Genomic DNA, 14680 nt, shown 5'->3' with positions numbered 1-14680 from the left:
AGAATAGTTTGTTACAATAATAAGACCAATTCTCCTTAAATACTCATTATTAAAAGATGTGTTGATAACAATGCAAAAAATTAGTACATTGCTTTTTTTTCAGGGTTGATGTCCAAAGCATTAGTTGGGAAACACAGCTCCCACTTTTGTGTTGTACATTAACTCTTTCATGGGGTGACAGACTGGAACTACAATTCCTGCTTTATGGTCAGGAAACAAAGACATGGCTTTTCAAGCCGTTCTCAGAATAAACCATGCAGGAGGTTTGGTAGATTACATTGAGCTTTATATGCCATTACAGTCATAGCCTGGCTGGTTTTAGCTTACAATAGTACTAACAATTGTATTGAAAGGAATCTCACCATTAGATGCATGCCTCATGTGCTTGTCTTTTGGATGTAACATAGACTTCTCCTGGGTGAGGCTTGTCCCGTAGGCTTATGTAACTTAAGTCTCCGTGTAATCCAGCAATTAGAGTGCCAATATCCAGGAATTTTGATATCATTATCAGAATTCAAAAACTGCCCAGTGGGATGGTAAAGTTGTGATTACATCCTGTGCCTTTTGAATGTGTATAGAACTATGAGAAGTTCAGCCAGCTCTCTTTTTTCTTTTTCCTGAGCATGGTTATTCAACTGTGTCTCACTGTTTATGTCCCAAATTAGAGGGCAACCTTTGTCTGGAAGCAGCTCTTTGTATTACTTTGCAGTGGTTACAAAATCAACTACCCTGGAAAAATAACCTTATTTTCTGACACAACTGTTCCATCTTGGAGCTGTGAACTGTCACTCCAGTAAAACCCTGGTAAAGAGCTGAAGGAGAGAGTTTTGCAGGTATTAGGTATCTTAACAGCATAAGAATAACCATGAGATATATCTAATATGGAGGGATAAAATAGGGGCAGAATTAGGAATAATATAATATAATGCACTGTAATAATACAGTAAGAGTTAGTAATTTAGCAATTTAATGTGCTAGATTTTAGTTTATTTAGTTCTTTAGTACTGGGTAGATAGAGGGTTATTTAGCAATAGCTATAGTACATGAAGTGCATAGGAGAGATGGGTTACATTTGCAATTTAGAAAGCCTGTGGTAAGTGGGAGGAAAAATGCCTGCTGATCAGAGCCCTGTAATTTCCACTGCCTTGTTCTCATGGGACTGAGTGCAGCCCTTGCAGAGGAGCAGGCACTGGAGGTTGGACATGGGCTGTCACCACCATCTGTCCTGCTGTCCCTGTTCCACACCATGGTGCTTTCCCGTAGAACATTTGTGCTCTTGGTGTTCCTCAGTGAGGACATGGAGGACACTAAAGCATTTATGGTGATGTTGGAAAAGCTGAAACTTGCAGATAGCATACTCTTGTATTATCATTGTTTGATTTAGTGCCCTTTTCTGCAGTCTCCAGAGGAGTACTGAGTGACTCCTGCTGTTGCTTCCATACCTAACTGGCTTCCTACAGGATAATGTGCAGAGGCCATGGCTGTCTACCAGCTCCTTTTCATCTCTGCATCTGTCTGAGACCTGGAGATGGTGGGAACTTCCCACCATTGAGCAATAGACAGTTGGCAGATCTGCCAGCAGTCCTCCCCAGGACTCTGTGTCAAAGCCATTTCCCTAGTAAGGAGGACCACGTATCTGCCAATGGACTTCTAAGAGAAGCAGCCAGGTAGCAGTTTGTGGCACATGGGGAAGGTTTTCTCTTCCCCGTTGTTCTTCACATTCATTCTTGTTCAGAGCCTGATCACTCATGCAAAATATTTACCTTTAGGGGAATATGCATAACTAGATATGCTTCATTATTGGACTAGATAGTAGGTAAGGACTTCCAGTCAAAGTTCTTCTCTCTTGAGTATGCAGACAGATGTAGAAATATGTACACAAAATAGGATACAAACTAAGGAAAGGGTAGATCTTCAAAAGGCAGGTACAGGTTTACTGATTGTCACTATGGAAGGGAAGTCTGAAATTTCTATTTCTAAAGTTTCAGTATGTATTTAAAAAGTAAGTTTATTAACCTGCTGTTATTCAACCTAACCCTTTTTTGAAAAGAACATTTATCATAAACATACCGTTTAATAACCAGGTATCTTGTAGTCTGTTTAGGCAAAATATATAATGTGAAGATTCATAAGAAAGTGGGGTTTTTTACTCTCAAGTGGCAGTGGTAAAATCTTGTGCTTTTTATTTAAAAAAACACATCAAAGGGAAAACCCTAACTTTCTACCTTCTCATTAGTGACTGCTGCTGTGCCTTAAAAATTTATTTATAAATCAGTCTCAAAGAGAAAGACTTGTATCACCTTCTGTGCTCCTTTCCTTAAATAGGACTTCTTGTGTGAGAGCCATTTTGAGACCTTATTGATTGTGACTCTCAAACATTTCTCCAGAGAACTTTCTCTTCCCCTTTGCTTACATTTTTATTGGCTTTTGACACTTGGCCTGGAAAGGTGTGCAGAGCATCCTTTTGCTCCTGCTTGGTGGGTTGGTCCCAGCCTAGGTGCATTCTGTCTCCGCCACTTTAGGTGGGTAAAGTACCTCCTACTGCGGCAGGTTTGCTCAGACGTAAGATTCCTCACATCCCACATGACCACATCAACTGAAGGAATAGGCAGGGATTTGCAGCAGGCAGTTTTGTGTCTGTAACCACTCTGGGGAAGTCATTTGCCATAAAATTCTTTTCATAATGCAAACATAATTTGGTTGATAAATGCAGTAAGTTCACTTCACTGTATTCACAGGGTCACATTCATTTTTGTATGTGAATGGCAGTTGGTTTACTTTTCAAAATGTTTGCAAGTCTCATGAGTTTCATAAGTTGTAGTGTCGATAAGTATCCATCCGAAAGCACGTTATTCGTTCTTTGTTATTTGTATTTGTTCTCCTTTAAAACAAATTTTAAAACCCTTACCTAGAAAGAAAACCATATGCTGGAGATTTTTTACATAAATAGTTTTGCTAATGTTATTGATACAGAAAGGAAAATGTGGGGTTTGTAAGGATAAGGAAAAATAATTTTACAACTAAAAAGCAGATTTTCTAAATGCTTAGTTACTATCAGTAAGTGATATTGAAAATCTATTTAGAAAAGCCCCCCTAATGCCTGATAATTATATTCACATTAAGATAAATAGGACAGTATATGCTACAACTTACCACAAGAGGTTAATGAAAGGATGTTCATGCACAGTGACTAATCCAAACTGGGACAGTGAAAAATGACCAGTGTTTGATAATTTATATAATCAAACCTTAGCAATATTACTGAACAGTCTTTACGAAAGTGTGTCTTACTTGCAGGTTTTTTTCAGAAATAGTCTTCTAGTGCAAAATTTAGTTGAATTTTATGTACATAACACAAGTCCTGTCCCACCATGTGTTGAGGGTAGCACAGTTCTTCCACAGACCCAGAGGACGTGTCCCAGCGGGACTCAGCTGGGTGTGAGGAAGAGCTGGGTATAGACACCTGCTAGACAATGCCCTTACCTTAACTCCAGTAACCCTCCTTTATTTCACAGCCACCTTGTTTCACAAAAAGGGAAGTTTCTTTTGCCAAAGCCTGACCTTTGAAACCAAACTTTCTGAATTCTTAGTGATTAAGCTGTATGAACAACAGCCATAAGGTGACAGGATCTCCTGAAGCTGCAGGAGTGATACCTATGAGGCAGCAGTATCCTCTTTCACTTAGTGTCTTTTTCCAAATAAACCCAAGACTCTTATTTTCAATGCTACCACTGTTTGTAGTATAAAACAGGATAAAATGTGAAAAACATCCCCTTATGTACTGTACAAAGTCTCCCTTTCCTCAACCCCATGAGTCCTGAAATGTGCTAGTTTGGCCTTTTGTTTGTCAGGGGTTTGGGGTTTGGTTTGGGGGGTTGGGTTTGGGTTTTTTTCATTTTGGTTGTGGGATCAAATGGTTTTTCTTTTAAACAATAGGTTATGTAAAATATTCTCTTGACTGCTATACTTAGAATTTAGTTATATATATATAAACTGTTTTCCTCACACTTCTTCTTCCTCCTTGCCTTGTTGACGCACAGAGTCCCAGGAAATCTCAGCAATAGAGAAGAGGCTGAACTGGGTTTGAGTTCTGTATAGCATTGCTCACCCTCTGGCTCTCTGAAACTCATTTTCCAATTGCTGCCATGTGTGGAGTAAATGGCACCAATGTTTCCAATCTGGGATTCTTTCTACCTTGTGTTTTCTGTCACTGGGACAACATTTCTTTTCTGCTTCCCAGACCGTTTGTGATATGCTCAAGAATAAAAATGGCAATACTTGATATTTTCCTTCCTTTCCATCCTGTCTTTTGGAAAAAAAAATCTCTTTAACAGGAGTTAAACAAATCTCACCAGTTAAATTGGAATGAGTTTGTTGTACACCTTTACATTATGCACAGTTGAACTCTTTCCCAAAGTGTTTTTTTTTTAACAACAAAACATCCCCCAGCTATTTCATATCTGGGATTCAAAATGACAATGGGTGTTAAGATCCATGGAGTTTAGTTTTTTATTACAATTTAGTGTAGTAGACAATAGAATAAGGAATGCACTGAGAGCAGCCAGGCTTTTGAAACTGCCTGTGCAGAGACTGCATTTCCACACAGAAACTCTAAGTAAACAATTTAGCTGTATGCTGTTTATTCCACCTCTCTCTTTCTCTTTTCTTTGCTAACACAGGTCCACAAAGATTCTCGAGTTCTCAAGCCCTAGCTTATGGAAGTGTGTAATGTCAGTGTGGTTGCAAAATCACATGATCTCCTAGCTCTGTATCTTATCCTTCACCCAACATTGCACAACGCTGGACTGTCAGCTAGGAGAACGAAAGGAGCCAGATTGTGTTGTGCCACCTCTTTTTCTAGTTCACGCATAAGTTGCCACCAGGATATTTTTCTGTGTTTGTAGCACGTTTGGTGGATTTGGGGCACATTCTTTGCTTCCATTCTCCTCATTCATGTGACCCTTTCCCAGTGCTTCCAAATGAGCTAATGTGTCTTCAACATGGAGAAAACCTACCAAGTTGGTTAGGATGTGTATTGTTCTCTTGTTTTATTTGTGGGTTGTTTGGGGTTTTTTTAATTGGTCTTTGTTCTGTTCTTTTTTCTTTTTGAAAACATATCTACAAAAAGAGAATATATAACTTTCTGCCCTAAATACCTCTTTTGCATCAGGGATGGATATTTTAATGGAGTGAGGTGTAATAGCAGAACAGTGCCATGTCTCTGTCCTCACGAGCATAGCTGCATGCAGATTAGAAAGGCTCTGTAGTGCTGCTACTGTATGCCAGACTTGCTATTTGCTCTTGTTTGCATGATAATATTTCTAATTTACTAATATGATATGGAAATAACGGCACATCACCAATCTTTCAACATATTGTATCACTGCTTTATCATATTAGGCTAATACACTGCGAGAGTTGATAGCACCTCTCCATGTCAAATGGGATCCACATCTCTTGGCACTGAACCGATTGGACTCAAAGGTTGATAAACTTATCATTAGAGAATTGGCACGACGGAGACTCAACTTCAGCCTCTTGCAAGCAACCTAATGGCCTCCGTTCAGAAAGTCAGTTCTTCTTGAATAACTTTGATGTTTATAACAGAGAACAGACCTGTTAAAGCATAGACAACCACATGCCTGAATATGAGGCCTCCAGGAAGGTGTCAAAGGGCATGGCCAGTCTTTTGAAGAATGCACCCTTTCCACAATGGGACTAGGCACAAAGTCAGATCCAGTCTACATGGAGCACATTTGCAGAAAATACTGCCCCCCGCACGGGAGAACGGAAGGGGAAGAGGGTCTTGGCAGGGGAAGGGCTTTGATGTCACTCAGTTTTGTTCTGCACACCTCGAGGAATTAAAGAGGGATTCAGCCATGGTAACTGTAATTTCCCATTGCTTGTACTGAACTCCAGTGAACCCATTCAGGCCAACCGGACAGAGTCGTGTCATTTAAGCGTGCTTCACATTAGTGAAGGAAGTTTCCTTACTGTGTCATGCTAAACTAAGTGTATTCTGTCAAGTGGAGGTATGTACAGACCTTTCAGAGACTTCCATTTATCTAATGGTTTGTAATGAATTCCCAGAGGGTACACTGGCACTCGTTTGGATGACGGAGAAGATACCTCACGCTGAGATTTATTAGACTCTGCAGTTAAACTCTTCAATTCCTCTTTATCTTCTAGGACTAAAACATGTGAGTGATGCTGCCTGGCCAAGCAGGCACAAAGTATTCTCTGTATAACACCCAGACTCCAGAGGGCTGTTTTGGGGCCAGTATTTGTCTGGATGTCACTCAGAGTAGATTCAGATATTGTATTTATCATTATGTTCTGAGTCCCCTATGGGTTGATGTTTGCCTCTATCTCTGTGATTAGAATGTGGATTTTCCTTAATATATTTGGCTAAGGGTGTATTGTAATAATGTTAATGCTAATTACTTGATATTTCTTACTATCTTACAGGGAGATACTTTTAAAAAATGTATTTTGAAATGTTTTCTTTCTGTTTGCTCAATGTATGGTATTGCATTATGTTAATACCAATAAAATTATATATATATAGTTATATATATATTTCCCTTTTATAAAGAAGTAAATTATGCTTTTTTGCCTCACAAACAGGAAATGTGCAGTGAATAAAATTACATCATTCTGCCTTACAGCAGGTGACAAAGCTTATAATAGTTTTAATATTCTTTTTTGAAAAATAAAAAGTACAGTATGACATAAACTAGTTGGAAATTCATCAAAATGCATGTTTTATGTTTCTGCTTAATGGGACTGTCACAAAACAGCCTAAATATTTAACAATGTTGGTTTTGGCATCTTTAATTTTTTCTAATCAGAAACATGCACTGTATTGCTATTATTGATTACAAAACCGTACTGTCATAAATTTTTGCCTGTTGGCCAGATAGACAAACCCACTGAGTTTGTCTGTAGGAATTGATTTTAAAATTTAATTTAGTGCTCTTTCCAATGCTTGGCAAAGGCAGAATTTATTTTTTATATAAGGTTGCCTTTGAAGTACCTGCCTCTGCCAGGGATGATAAATCACTGCTAAGTACATAAAGATTCTGCAACCTGAAGGATATGTCATTAAAGCCTTGTTGGAATGGCCTGCAACCCCAGCCAGTCCTTTACATTCTGTCATTAAATTCCATAATTAGTTAGAGGTGAAATGTTTTGGAAATGAATTAGAGAAGCGGAAGCAAGGATGTGACTCTGAATTGTCCTTTGGCTGCCATTTGGGGTTACACTGATGGCTTATTTGCTGCTCGTAGCCAAAGGCCAGCATTTATCTGCACTAATGTGTATTAGATTGTCTTCAGCTTCCTCTCTTTCTTTTCCCCACCCTTTCTAACATATTGTATTGAGTATCTTTGTTTTGCAGAGGCATTCAGAAGGGCTGTAATTAGCAGTCCCTGGCATTTAATTGCATACACATTTGTTAAATATTTTTCTGTATGCCTTAAAATAAAGTATAGAAAATGGCAGTAAATGTTTCTTTAATGAAGGCATTTGATTTATTCATGAAGTCAGGATTTTTTAAAGGTGTTACTTTGGGCTTAATAAAGGAAATAAGCCAGCAAATTTTCGGTCTTGCTTTTGCATAACCATTGTCTGTCAGGGCTGACGTTCAATTCCTTTCTCTTCTTTCTTTTGTGGCAAACACATTGTGCCCAACAGATGGGAAATGGACCTTTCTGCTGTGACCACTCTCATGCCAGTTTTGAGAGCACTTTATGCTGAGGTTCATACGTGTTCACAAGTTCATTCTGACATCTGATGACATGAATGATGTCTAGAAAAGCCACATGGTATTACTGCATTTCTGTCATTGCAGCAAGAGCTGTTGTTCTGAAAGGTACTTTGAACTCTGTGCAGTGCTTACAGACCATGGGGGTGTGATGGGAATTCAGCAGCTGACAGGGGGTGCCTAATACTTGGCAGTGTTGTGGCCTGCATAAATAAGATGTAAATCAGGGTGCAGCTTAATTAGGTTGGAATCTAATCAGTGCAGCTATCATAACGTGGAATTATAAATCCAGTAATAAATCTGAATATCTGAATAAAGACATCTTCTGGGGTAACATTTTGGGAAGTATTTCAGGCCCCTTTCAGAAAAACCTCAGGAGGTGCTTCCCCAGCAGACCACAGTGTCTTACATAGGAAACTGAGGCAGAGATTCAATTAACCAGGCTCCTGCCCACTAATTTTCCATGTTTCTCCCATATTGAAAGTAAGATTGCAATTCCTCAGTGATGCAAGTGTTTTGGAAAACTTTACTCTCAGTGCTACATTTTCATACAAATAAGCAACTTGGGATGTAGCCTGAAGTAGAGTTCATTTTCCGGGTGGGTGTTGCTCGCCAGGAACATGACCCCCATCTGCTGGGGCTTGCTTTCAGATATCAACCCCATAAACCCTGACAGGCGCTGCAGTTGTGCGAGTGTGACTGTGGCTTGATTCTGACTGGTGAGTAATGTCGCTGGGTCCATATCATTTATCACTTAACCTTTTACAACTTTGAGTGCTGCAACAGCTTAGGTTTGTAAAAATATTTTCTTCAAGGAGTAATTGCTTCTATGTATTACTTGGGAATTATTTTTTGTAGGGAACTCCTCATCCTGATAAAAAGTTACAGAATCCCCACATGTCTAGCAATTTTTCCCAGTTTGCTCCAGCACCTAGCTTTCCTCATAAATACAAGTTTTCCATTGTTTTTGAACTGCAGGGCCCAAGGGAAAGTGTACCATCAAAATGTGATTGGTCTGCTTATTTCACTTCAGCATTGGTAGCTTGTGGTAAAATTAAACAGCACTTATATCAGTGTGTGGCACAGAAAAATGTCAGGATATCCTATTTCATTGTGTAAAATTCTCCCAAAGAGTCACTAAAATCAGCAGATTAAGGTTAAACTGGTGTCTTCATAGGCAGCTTAATGAGTAGAATACCACATCCAAAACCAAGGAAGGCTGCAACTACAACCCTACTGTGGAAAACTTCTGCCACCGATCAGAATTCCTTTACTTTGGGAAGCTTCGGAGTGACTTCATTCTTACGGCTTCTCCGAAATCACAGCCCACCAATATAACCTCATGAAACAGCAGGACTGTGAGCAAAGGGGGAGCTGCAGATGCTTATTTGAGGTGTGCAAGAGCTGTCAAGAGGCAGCACGAACAGAACGAGCTGGTTGTTCCCTCTGTGTGTCCCTTCTCACTCACACAGTAACTGTGAGCTGGCACCTGTCCCTCACTGCTGAGTGGATGGCAAAAATGGCTGAATGTTACTGTCAGCTCAACAATGCAGATCTGCAGGGAGAGGCATCGAGGGTTTTTCCTTATGCTGAGTTTAGTGTCAGCTGGTTTTAGTAAGCAATTCCAGTTGTGTGGGAAGCTGAAGAGAGGTGCCTGAGGTGGGTGTGAGACTCAGAGCAAGACCAGCTCAGGTGTCCCATGAAGGCTGGAGGTTGAACATGTAAACATGCTCCTGCCTGCCAGCTCACACTGCAGCCAGCAGGGCACTGGGGGCTCACAGGGCCATGGCAGGGTGCAGGCAGCTTGTCCTTCAGACATCCCCAGAAAGGTGACCAGTGGAAAAGAGATTCACAGGGATCTACTGACCCAAAAGGAAAACTGCTAGTGCCATAAATAGTTCACAAAACAATTAAACCTTTGGTGTCACAGCAAAGGCTTGGCATCTGTCAGGCCTTAAAAAGGCTAGGGCTAGATCTTTTAAAAGATGGTACCTACCTCCTTGTGATATTGAACTTGGTTGTAGTGCAAATGCCTGAAATACCTTCAGAAATCTATCATGTGGGAGTTGAGTTTTCCACTTGCCTGCACAGTTCACTTTATTTCAAGATGTTCCTGCATGTGAGAGGAGCAGCAGCCTTGGTACCATTGGGTGGAAAATTCCAGCAAGTGCAGGACTCTGTTGTGTTGGTGCTTTCAGTGAGCAGCCTCTCTAGGGAATACCTTTTTTTGTCTGCAGGTTTGCGTAATAGGAGAGAATAGAAACTGTGTACAACCATCCTGGTAACCCAAAAATACTTCCACTTTAGAGGAAATGATGGTATAAAATCCAGATTTAATACCTGCATTGAATAAATACAAAAAAATAAATACAATAAATTTAAAATTTAATGATCCTCCAGCTACCATTATTTCACCAAACACAATGATCAAAGCTTGTTTTTAAACAATGTTCCTCCCTTCCTTGATTCAAGACTTTTGGGAAAATTCTGCACTTTCACATACACAGGGACAGGAAGGACAGAGGATTAAGTGAATCAGAAAAAGGCAGGGAAAGGGAAGCAGTACCAGAGGGAAGGGGTTGCGGAGACCAGGTGCTGCACAAGAAGCCCCTGTTTTAGTTTTAATTTAGTTTTAAATCAGCTTGCTTAAACTTTTCTTCACTTGTAGAAAACATTAGTATGCTCGTGTGTGTGTGTTTTTACAGGTGTATTCACATATCCAGTCAGGCTTTGATTTTAAAGTGGCATAGGACATATCATAGGTTTCTACTTGTACTTTAAAAGGGAAATCTGTTCTATCTTACCCAGAGCAGATGATTAGCAGCTGTTTCCACGTAGACCTGCATTTTATTGCACCTCCTGCCTGCTGTACCATGCCAGGCTTAAATACTGTGTTGCTTCTTCCTTTTCTCAGTAATTAGGGATGTGGCTTGTAACATTTTCCTACCAGGAGCTGACTTTCCATGTTATTGTAGCTCCCCCCATACCTGTGCAGGAGTGACCTCATGCACAGCCACAGCTGTGTGGGCAACATCTCCCTGGAAGCCTTACATCGATTTCACCGTTTTGTTTCTTTTTGTTTGTAGTTGGTGGGGGAAAAGAAATGCATACCTTAGTCTGCCAGCCAGTCATCTAAACAGTGTAAAAAATTATTAATTCCTGTATCTCTGTGTTACAAGCATTTGGGTATGTCTCTCTTGGGCAGTTTGGACTCTTAATGATGAACCTGAGCAGCAGCAAAAATGGATTTAAGCCTTGCACTGCGAAACCAACTGCTTCTTTGGAGGATTTCTTTCCTCCTCTCCCCTACAACACTGCTAAAATCCACATCCACTCTCCTTTCATCCTTCTACTTTTCCCCCTTGTATCTAGGGGATTCCTTCAGTCCCTCTCCTAACTGTTCCCTGGGGTTTACAAGCTCGGTCAGGCTGTTGCACGCTGTGGCCACAGCCCTTGCCTGCCTGTTGGCACAGCCTGAGCCGGGGCTGGAGAGTTTGCTGCAGGAGGCTCCCACCTTCCCAAGAGGTCAGCAGGCATCTGTGTGCTGCTCTACCATCCTATCAGTGAAACTACTGCAGGACCAGGCAAGGTTTGATAGTCCCTGTTGTTAGACATGGCAGAGAGAACATGCTGTGGCACAGGAAGATCACAAATGCTTTGTTGCTACTGGGATTGTATCAGTTATTAGTTGGCTTGTGGCAGACCAGTGTGTCTTTTGCCAACATAGACACATCAGGGTCAAGAAGGCAAAGAAAAAAAAAACACCCAGAGGTTTGTGCATCCAAGGCTGCTTTATCTAACTTGAGACCGTTTCCCAGAGGCCTGGGATGCTTCTTGTTTTGGGGGAGTATTTACTGCCACTCGCAGAAAGTCTCTGGGATACTTGAGGTAGGTGCCTCCCCTGCACAAAACGGGAAGCAAAAAGGTGTAGCTCTCAAACTGGAAGCAGATCTTTGGGATTTGTAGGGGGGAAATAACATGGCAGCTGTTTAATAATGTAATTAGTGATGTATTCTAACAAAATTGCCTCTTTAAGATCCTGAGAAAGCTGAGCTTAGCTGGTCCCTCTGCCAGAGGGAGTGAGCTCACCAAAAGGAGTGAAAATGGGAGTTTAAATTTCAGTGGAGCCTGGGGATTTCAGTCTGACTTTGCCTTGTTTGTTTCTGTCACAGACTTTGCAGCAGCTTGGCTTTCTGGGGATTTGCAGAGGGTGGTACTTCTGTTCCAATGCAGGCCTGATTGCAAGGAGAGGAGTGGGCGTGTGTGAGAGGAGTTGCACAGCAAAGGAAAGTGCGTCACTAAGCAGTAAAGGTAGCCAACAGAAAAGAGGATAATAGGAAAATGGAGAATTCCATCAGGGTGGTAGTGGTGTCCATCAGTCAGGATGAGAAGTCTAAAGGCAACGGGATTGAGCCTGGGTGGTGTCTGGAGGCGCTGGCAAAGACCAAAGGGGCCCCAATGAAGAGCTTTGATCCTTGAAAAATATGACCTTGTCAGCAGGGTAGGTGACAAAATTTATTAACTGTCCTTACATAGGCAGTTCTGTTCACTCATAGCCCCAGGTGAAACCACGGGCTCCTTTGGTACCTCAGTGAAAGATGCAAACCATGCAAGATTTTGGCAGCTTGAGCTTTAACAGAAAAGTGAATCACAGAAGTGCAGGCACCTCCACTTAAAACTGCTGGAGGTTATTCCATATATTTAGAGCAGATTTATGAGAAGTGTGTGCCTAGAGATTCTCTGTGTCCAGAGAGCAGTGTGTTAGCCACCTGGGTTGCAGTGGTGACCTTCTACAGGGTTCTAATTCAGTACCGTCTTCCTGAATCATCAGTTTCTGTGGACTAATCATCTCTTGATCCGTGTAAATACCAATGGTAACTTTCTCTCTGGTCACTTTTCACATCAGTACCTTATGCTCTTATGATCTTGGTTTATAAGAGGGAAATAATGGAAAGATGAATTGCCTAACAGAGGCAGGAGGTGGTTACACTTAGTACATCACAGAGCTTGGTGCATTCTCTTTTCAACAACAAATGACAACACAATATGAGAAATCCCACCAGTTTTTCCTGAATGCCAAGAACCCAAACGGTTCCTGACCTCTTGGAGTTTCACCTACCCAGCCATAATCTTCATCTCTCTCTCCTGAGAAAATGTAAAAGTAGTTACAAATATTTACTGCATTGTAAGAAGAGAGGGCAAAGTACAAAACGTTCAGAAACTTTTCCTGTGGAAAGCAGAATAGTGCAAAATAATAGCACAACATTTACTAGACTGATGTATTCTTTATCTGCAGAATTGAATGCAAATGGCTTTGCATTCACTTGAAGACAGCAGGAGCTGCTTTGTTACAAAATTCAGTGCCTGTGTATTCTTGCTTTTGGAAGATCGGGTTCCCACCAGATTTAGATCCCATGTGTTGCAGTTTCTGCAGCTTTATTTCTGCTCCTGAGTTACAGAGTTGTTCAGGCTTGTGTGGGGCAGGGGACAAAATCACCGCTTCAGAGAAGAGACCCTGCTTTTCAGCAGTATGTGTAAACAGTGACCTGGCAGTGCATTCAGAGAAACACGAAAGATGCAACCCGTGACTCAGCAGCCAAATGAGTGTGAAAAACAGCTGTTGTGTTGGCTGCTGCTCTGAGGTCACCTGCAAATTCTATTAAACCACATTTTCTACTTAAACACATTACCAGAGGTCTTATTCTTCCTTAACAAGACAGCCATGCTGTAATAGCATGACTTGCATACAAGTCCATCAATTTAAAAAAAGAAAATATGTTTTAAGCTCTGCTCTATATCTAACAGAATACCTCAGATGCTTTATGGTGCCAAGGGTTTCACCAACACCTACAGGAAATCAATCAAAGGCTCTAGCAGAAGGCTGAGGGAGGGGAGATGTGTGTGTAATCTCATTCCCGCCTACTGAGAGCCATTGAGAGCAGCAGCACCACCTTCAGCATTTCTCCGGAAAATATTAAGGGCTTGGGATGTGTTTGCGTGACGCCCACTGCCCTCTCTCCCACCATGGGTGGACCAAGGCATCTTGCCCTCTTTAGAGCTTCCCCAGCCTCAGCAGCAGCAAGGCATTTAAGGGACCTGTTTTTCTTCTCTCCTCTTTCCTTTTTAGGAAATCCTGTCCCATTTTTGATGAGCTGCCGGTAGTGACATCACCAAGTCAGTGACAGAGTCTGGGGGAGGCAGCCCCAGCCGTGTGGACGTGATGTGCTGATGTGTTCCAGAAACCTTCTGTCAGGGTTCTGCTGCCTAACCCAGCCTGTGTCCTGCCCCCACAGTCCTGTGCCTTTCCTGTGTGGTCTCAGAGCTGTTCCCATCTGGGCGAGGGTAGAAGTCCGGTGTCCGCAGTCACTCTGAAGCCCATGTTTAGTGGTGGCTGCTTGTCCCAGAGGATGAGCCCTGAGGAGCACCAGCCATGCAGATCCCAGGCCAGAGTGCAGGGAGGGAGGGAAGGACAAGCCCCCTGGCACAGGGTTTATACTCACAGGGGCCATCCAGGTTCATTAAAGGCACTTGTCATTCAGTAATGAACCTTAGGGTTGAACTCAAATGCTGTCCTTTGTCTTGGTGGGAGCTTTTGTGTTTTAGGAAGCCATGGATTTTTGATGGCAAGCCCGGATGTGGTGGCTGGTTACCAGTCCAGGCTCTAGGTCACTCTAGCAAAGTAAATTCAGATGGTGCAGAGTCAGAGGGCTGGCCTGCTTCTTCAGCAAGCCATGCCTGTACTAATCCCCTCAGGGTACAACCTTGGGCAGTCCTGCTGGGGAAGAGACACCTGAGGAAAGATCTTTTTTGCCTTGAATAGCAAGAGATGAGAAGGAGAGAGAGAGAGAAACATGTCAAATACTCCTGTGTCAGACCAGAAGGTTTTTTTTCCCTTTGCCCTTTAGCAAATCACTC

The 14680-nt window shown here is 41.8% G+C and overlaps 1 protein-coding gene across 10 annotated transcripts in view; it reads left to right on the top strand.

Annotated features, from left to right (window-relative positions):
* Positions 1–14680, top strand: part of CNKSR2 (connector enhancer of kinase suppressor of Ras 2) — a 208689-nt gene that overhangs the window by 186108 nt on the left and 7901 nt on the right. The window contains exon 21 of one of the 10 annotated variants that reach the window (XM_042036478.1): positions 5401–7502. The exons of 8 other annotated variants lie outside the window; for them this stretch is intronic. In XM_042036478.1, the coding sequence (XP_041892412.1) occupies positions 5401–5405 (5 nt within the window). In that variant the 3' untranslated portion in view covers positions 5406–7502. Of the gene's footprint in view, positions 1–4679; positions 7503–14680 lie in introns of those variants that run through there. One more of the 10 variants, XM_042036463.1, reaches the window with a different exon arrangement.

Source organism: Corvus kubaryi, unplaced genomic scaffold (assembly GCF_017639235.1).
Source record: "Corvus kubaryi isolate FWS band 111438036 unplaced genomic scaffold, C.kubaryi_AGA036_p1.0 133, whole genome shotgun sequence".
NCBI lineage: Eukaryota > Metazoa > Chordata > Aves > Passeriformes > Corvidae > Corvus > Corvus kubaryi.
Note: the sequence above shows the minus strand (reverse complement) of the source record. Positions and strands in the feature narration are given on the sequence as shown.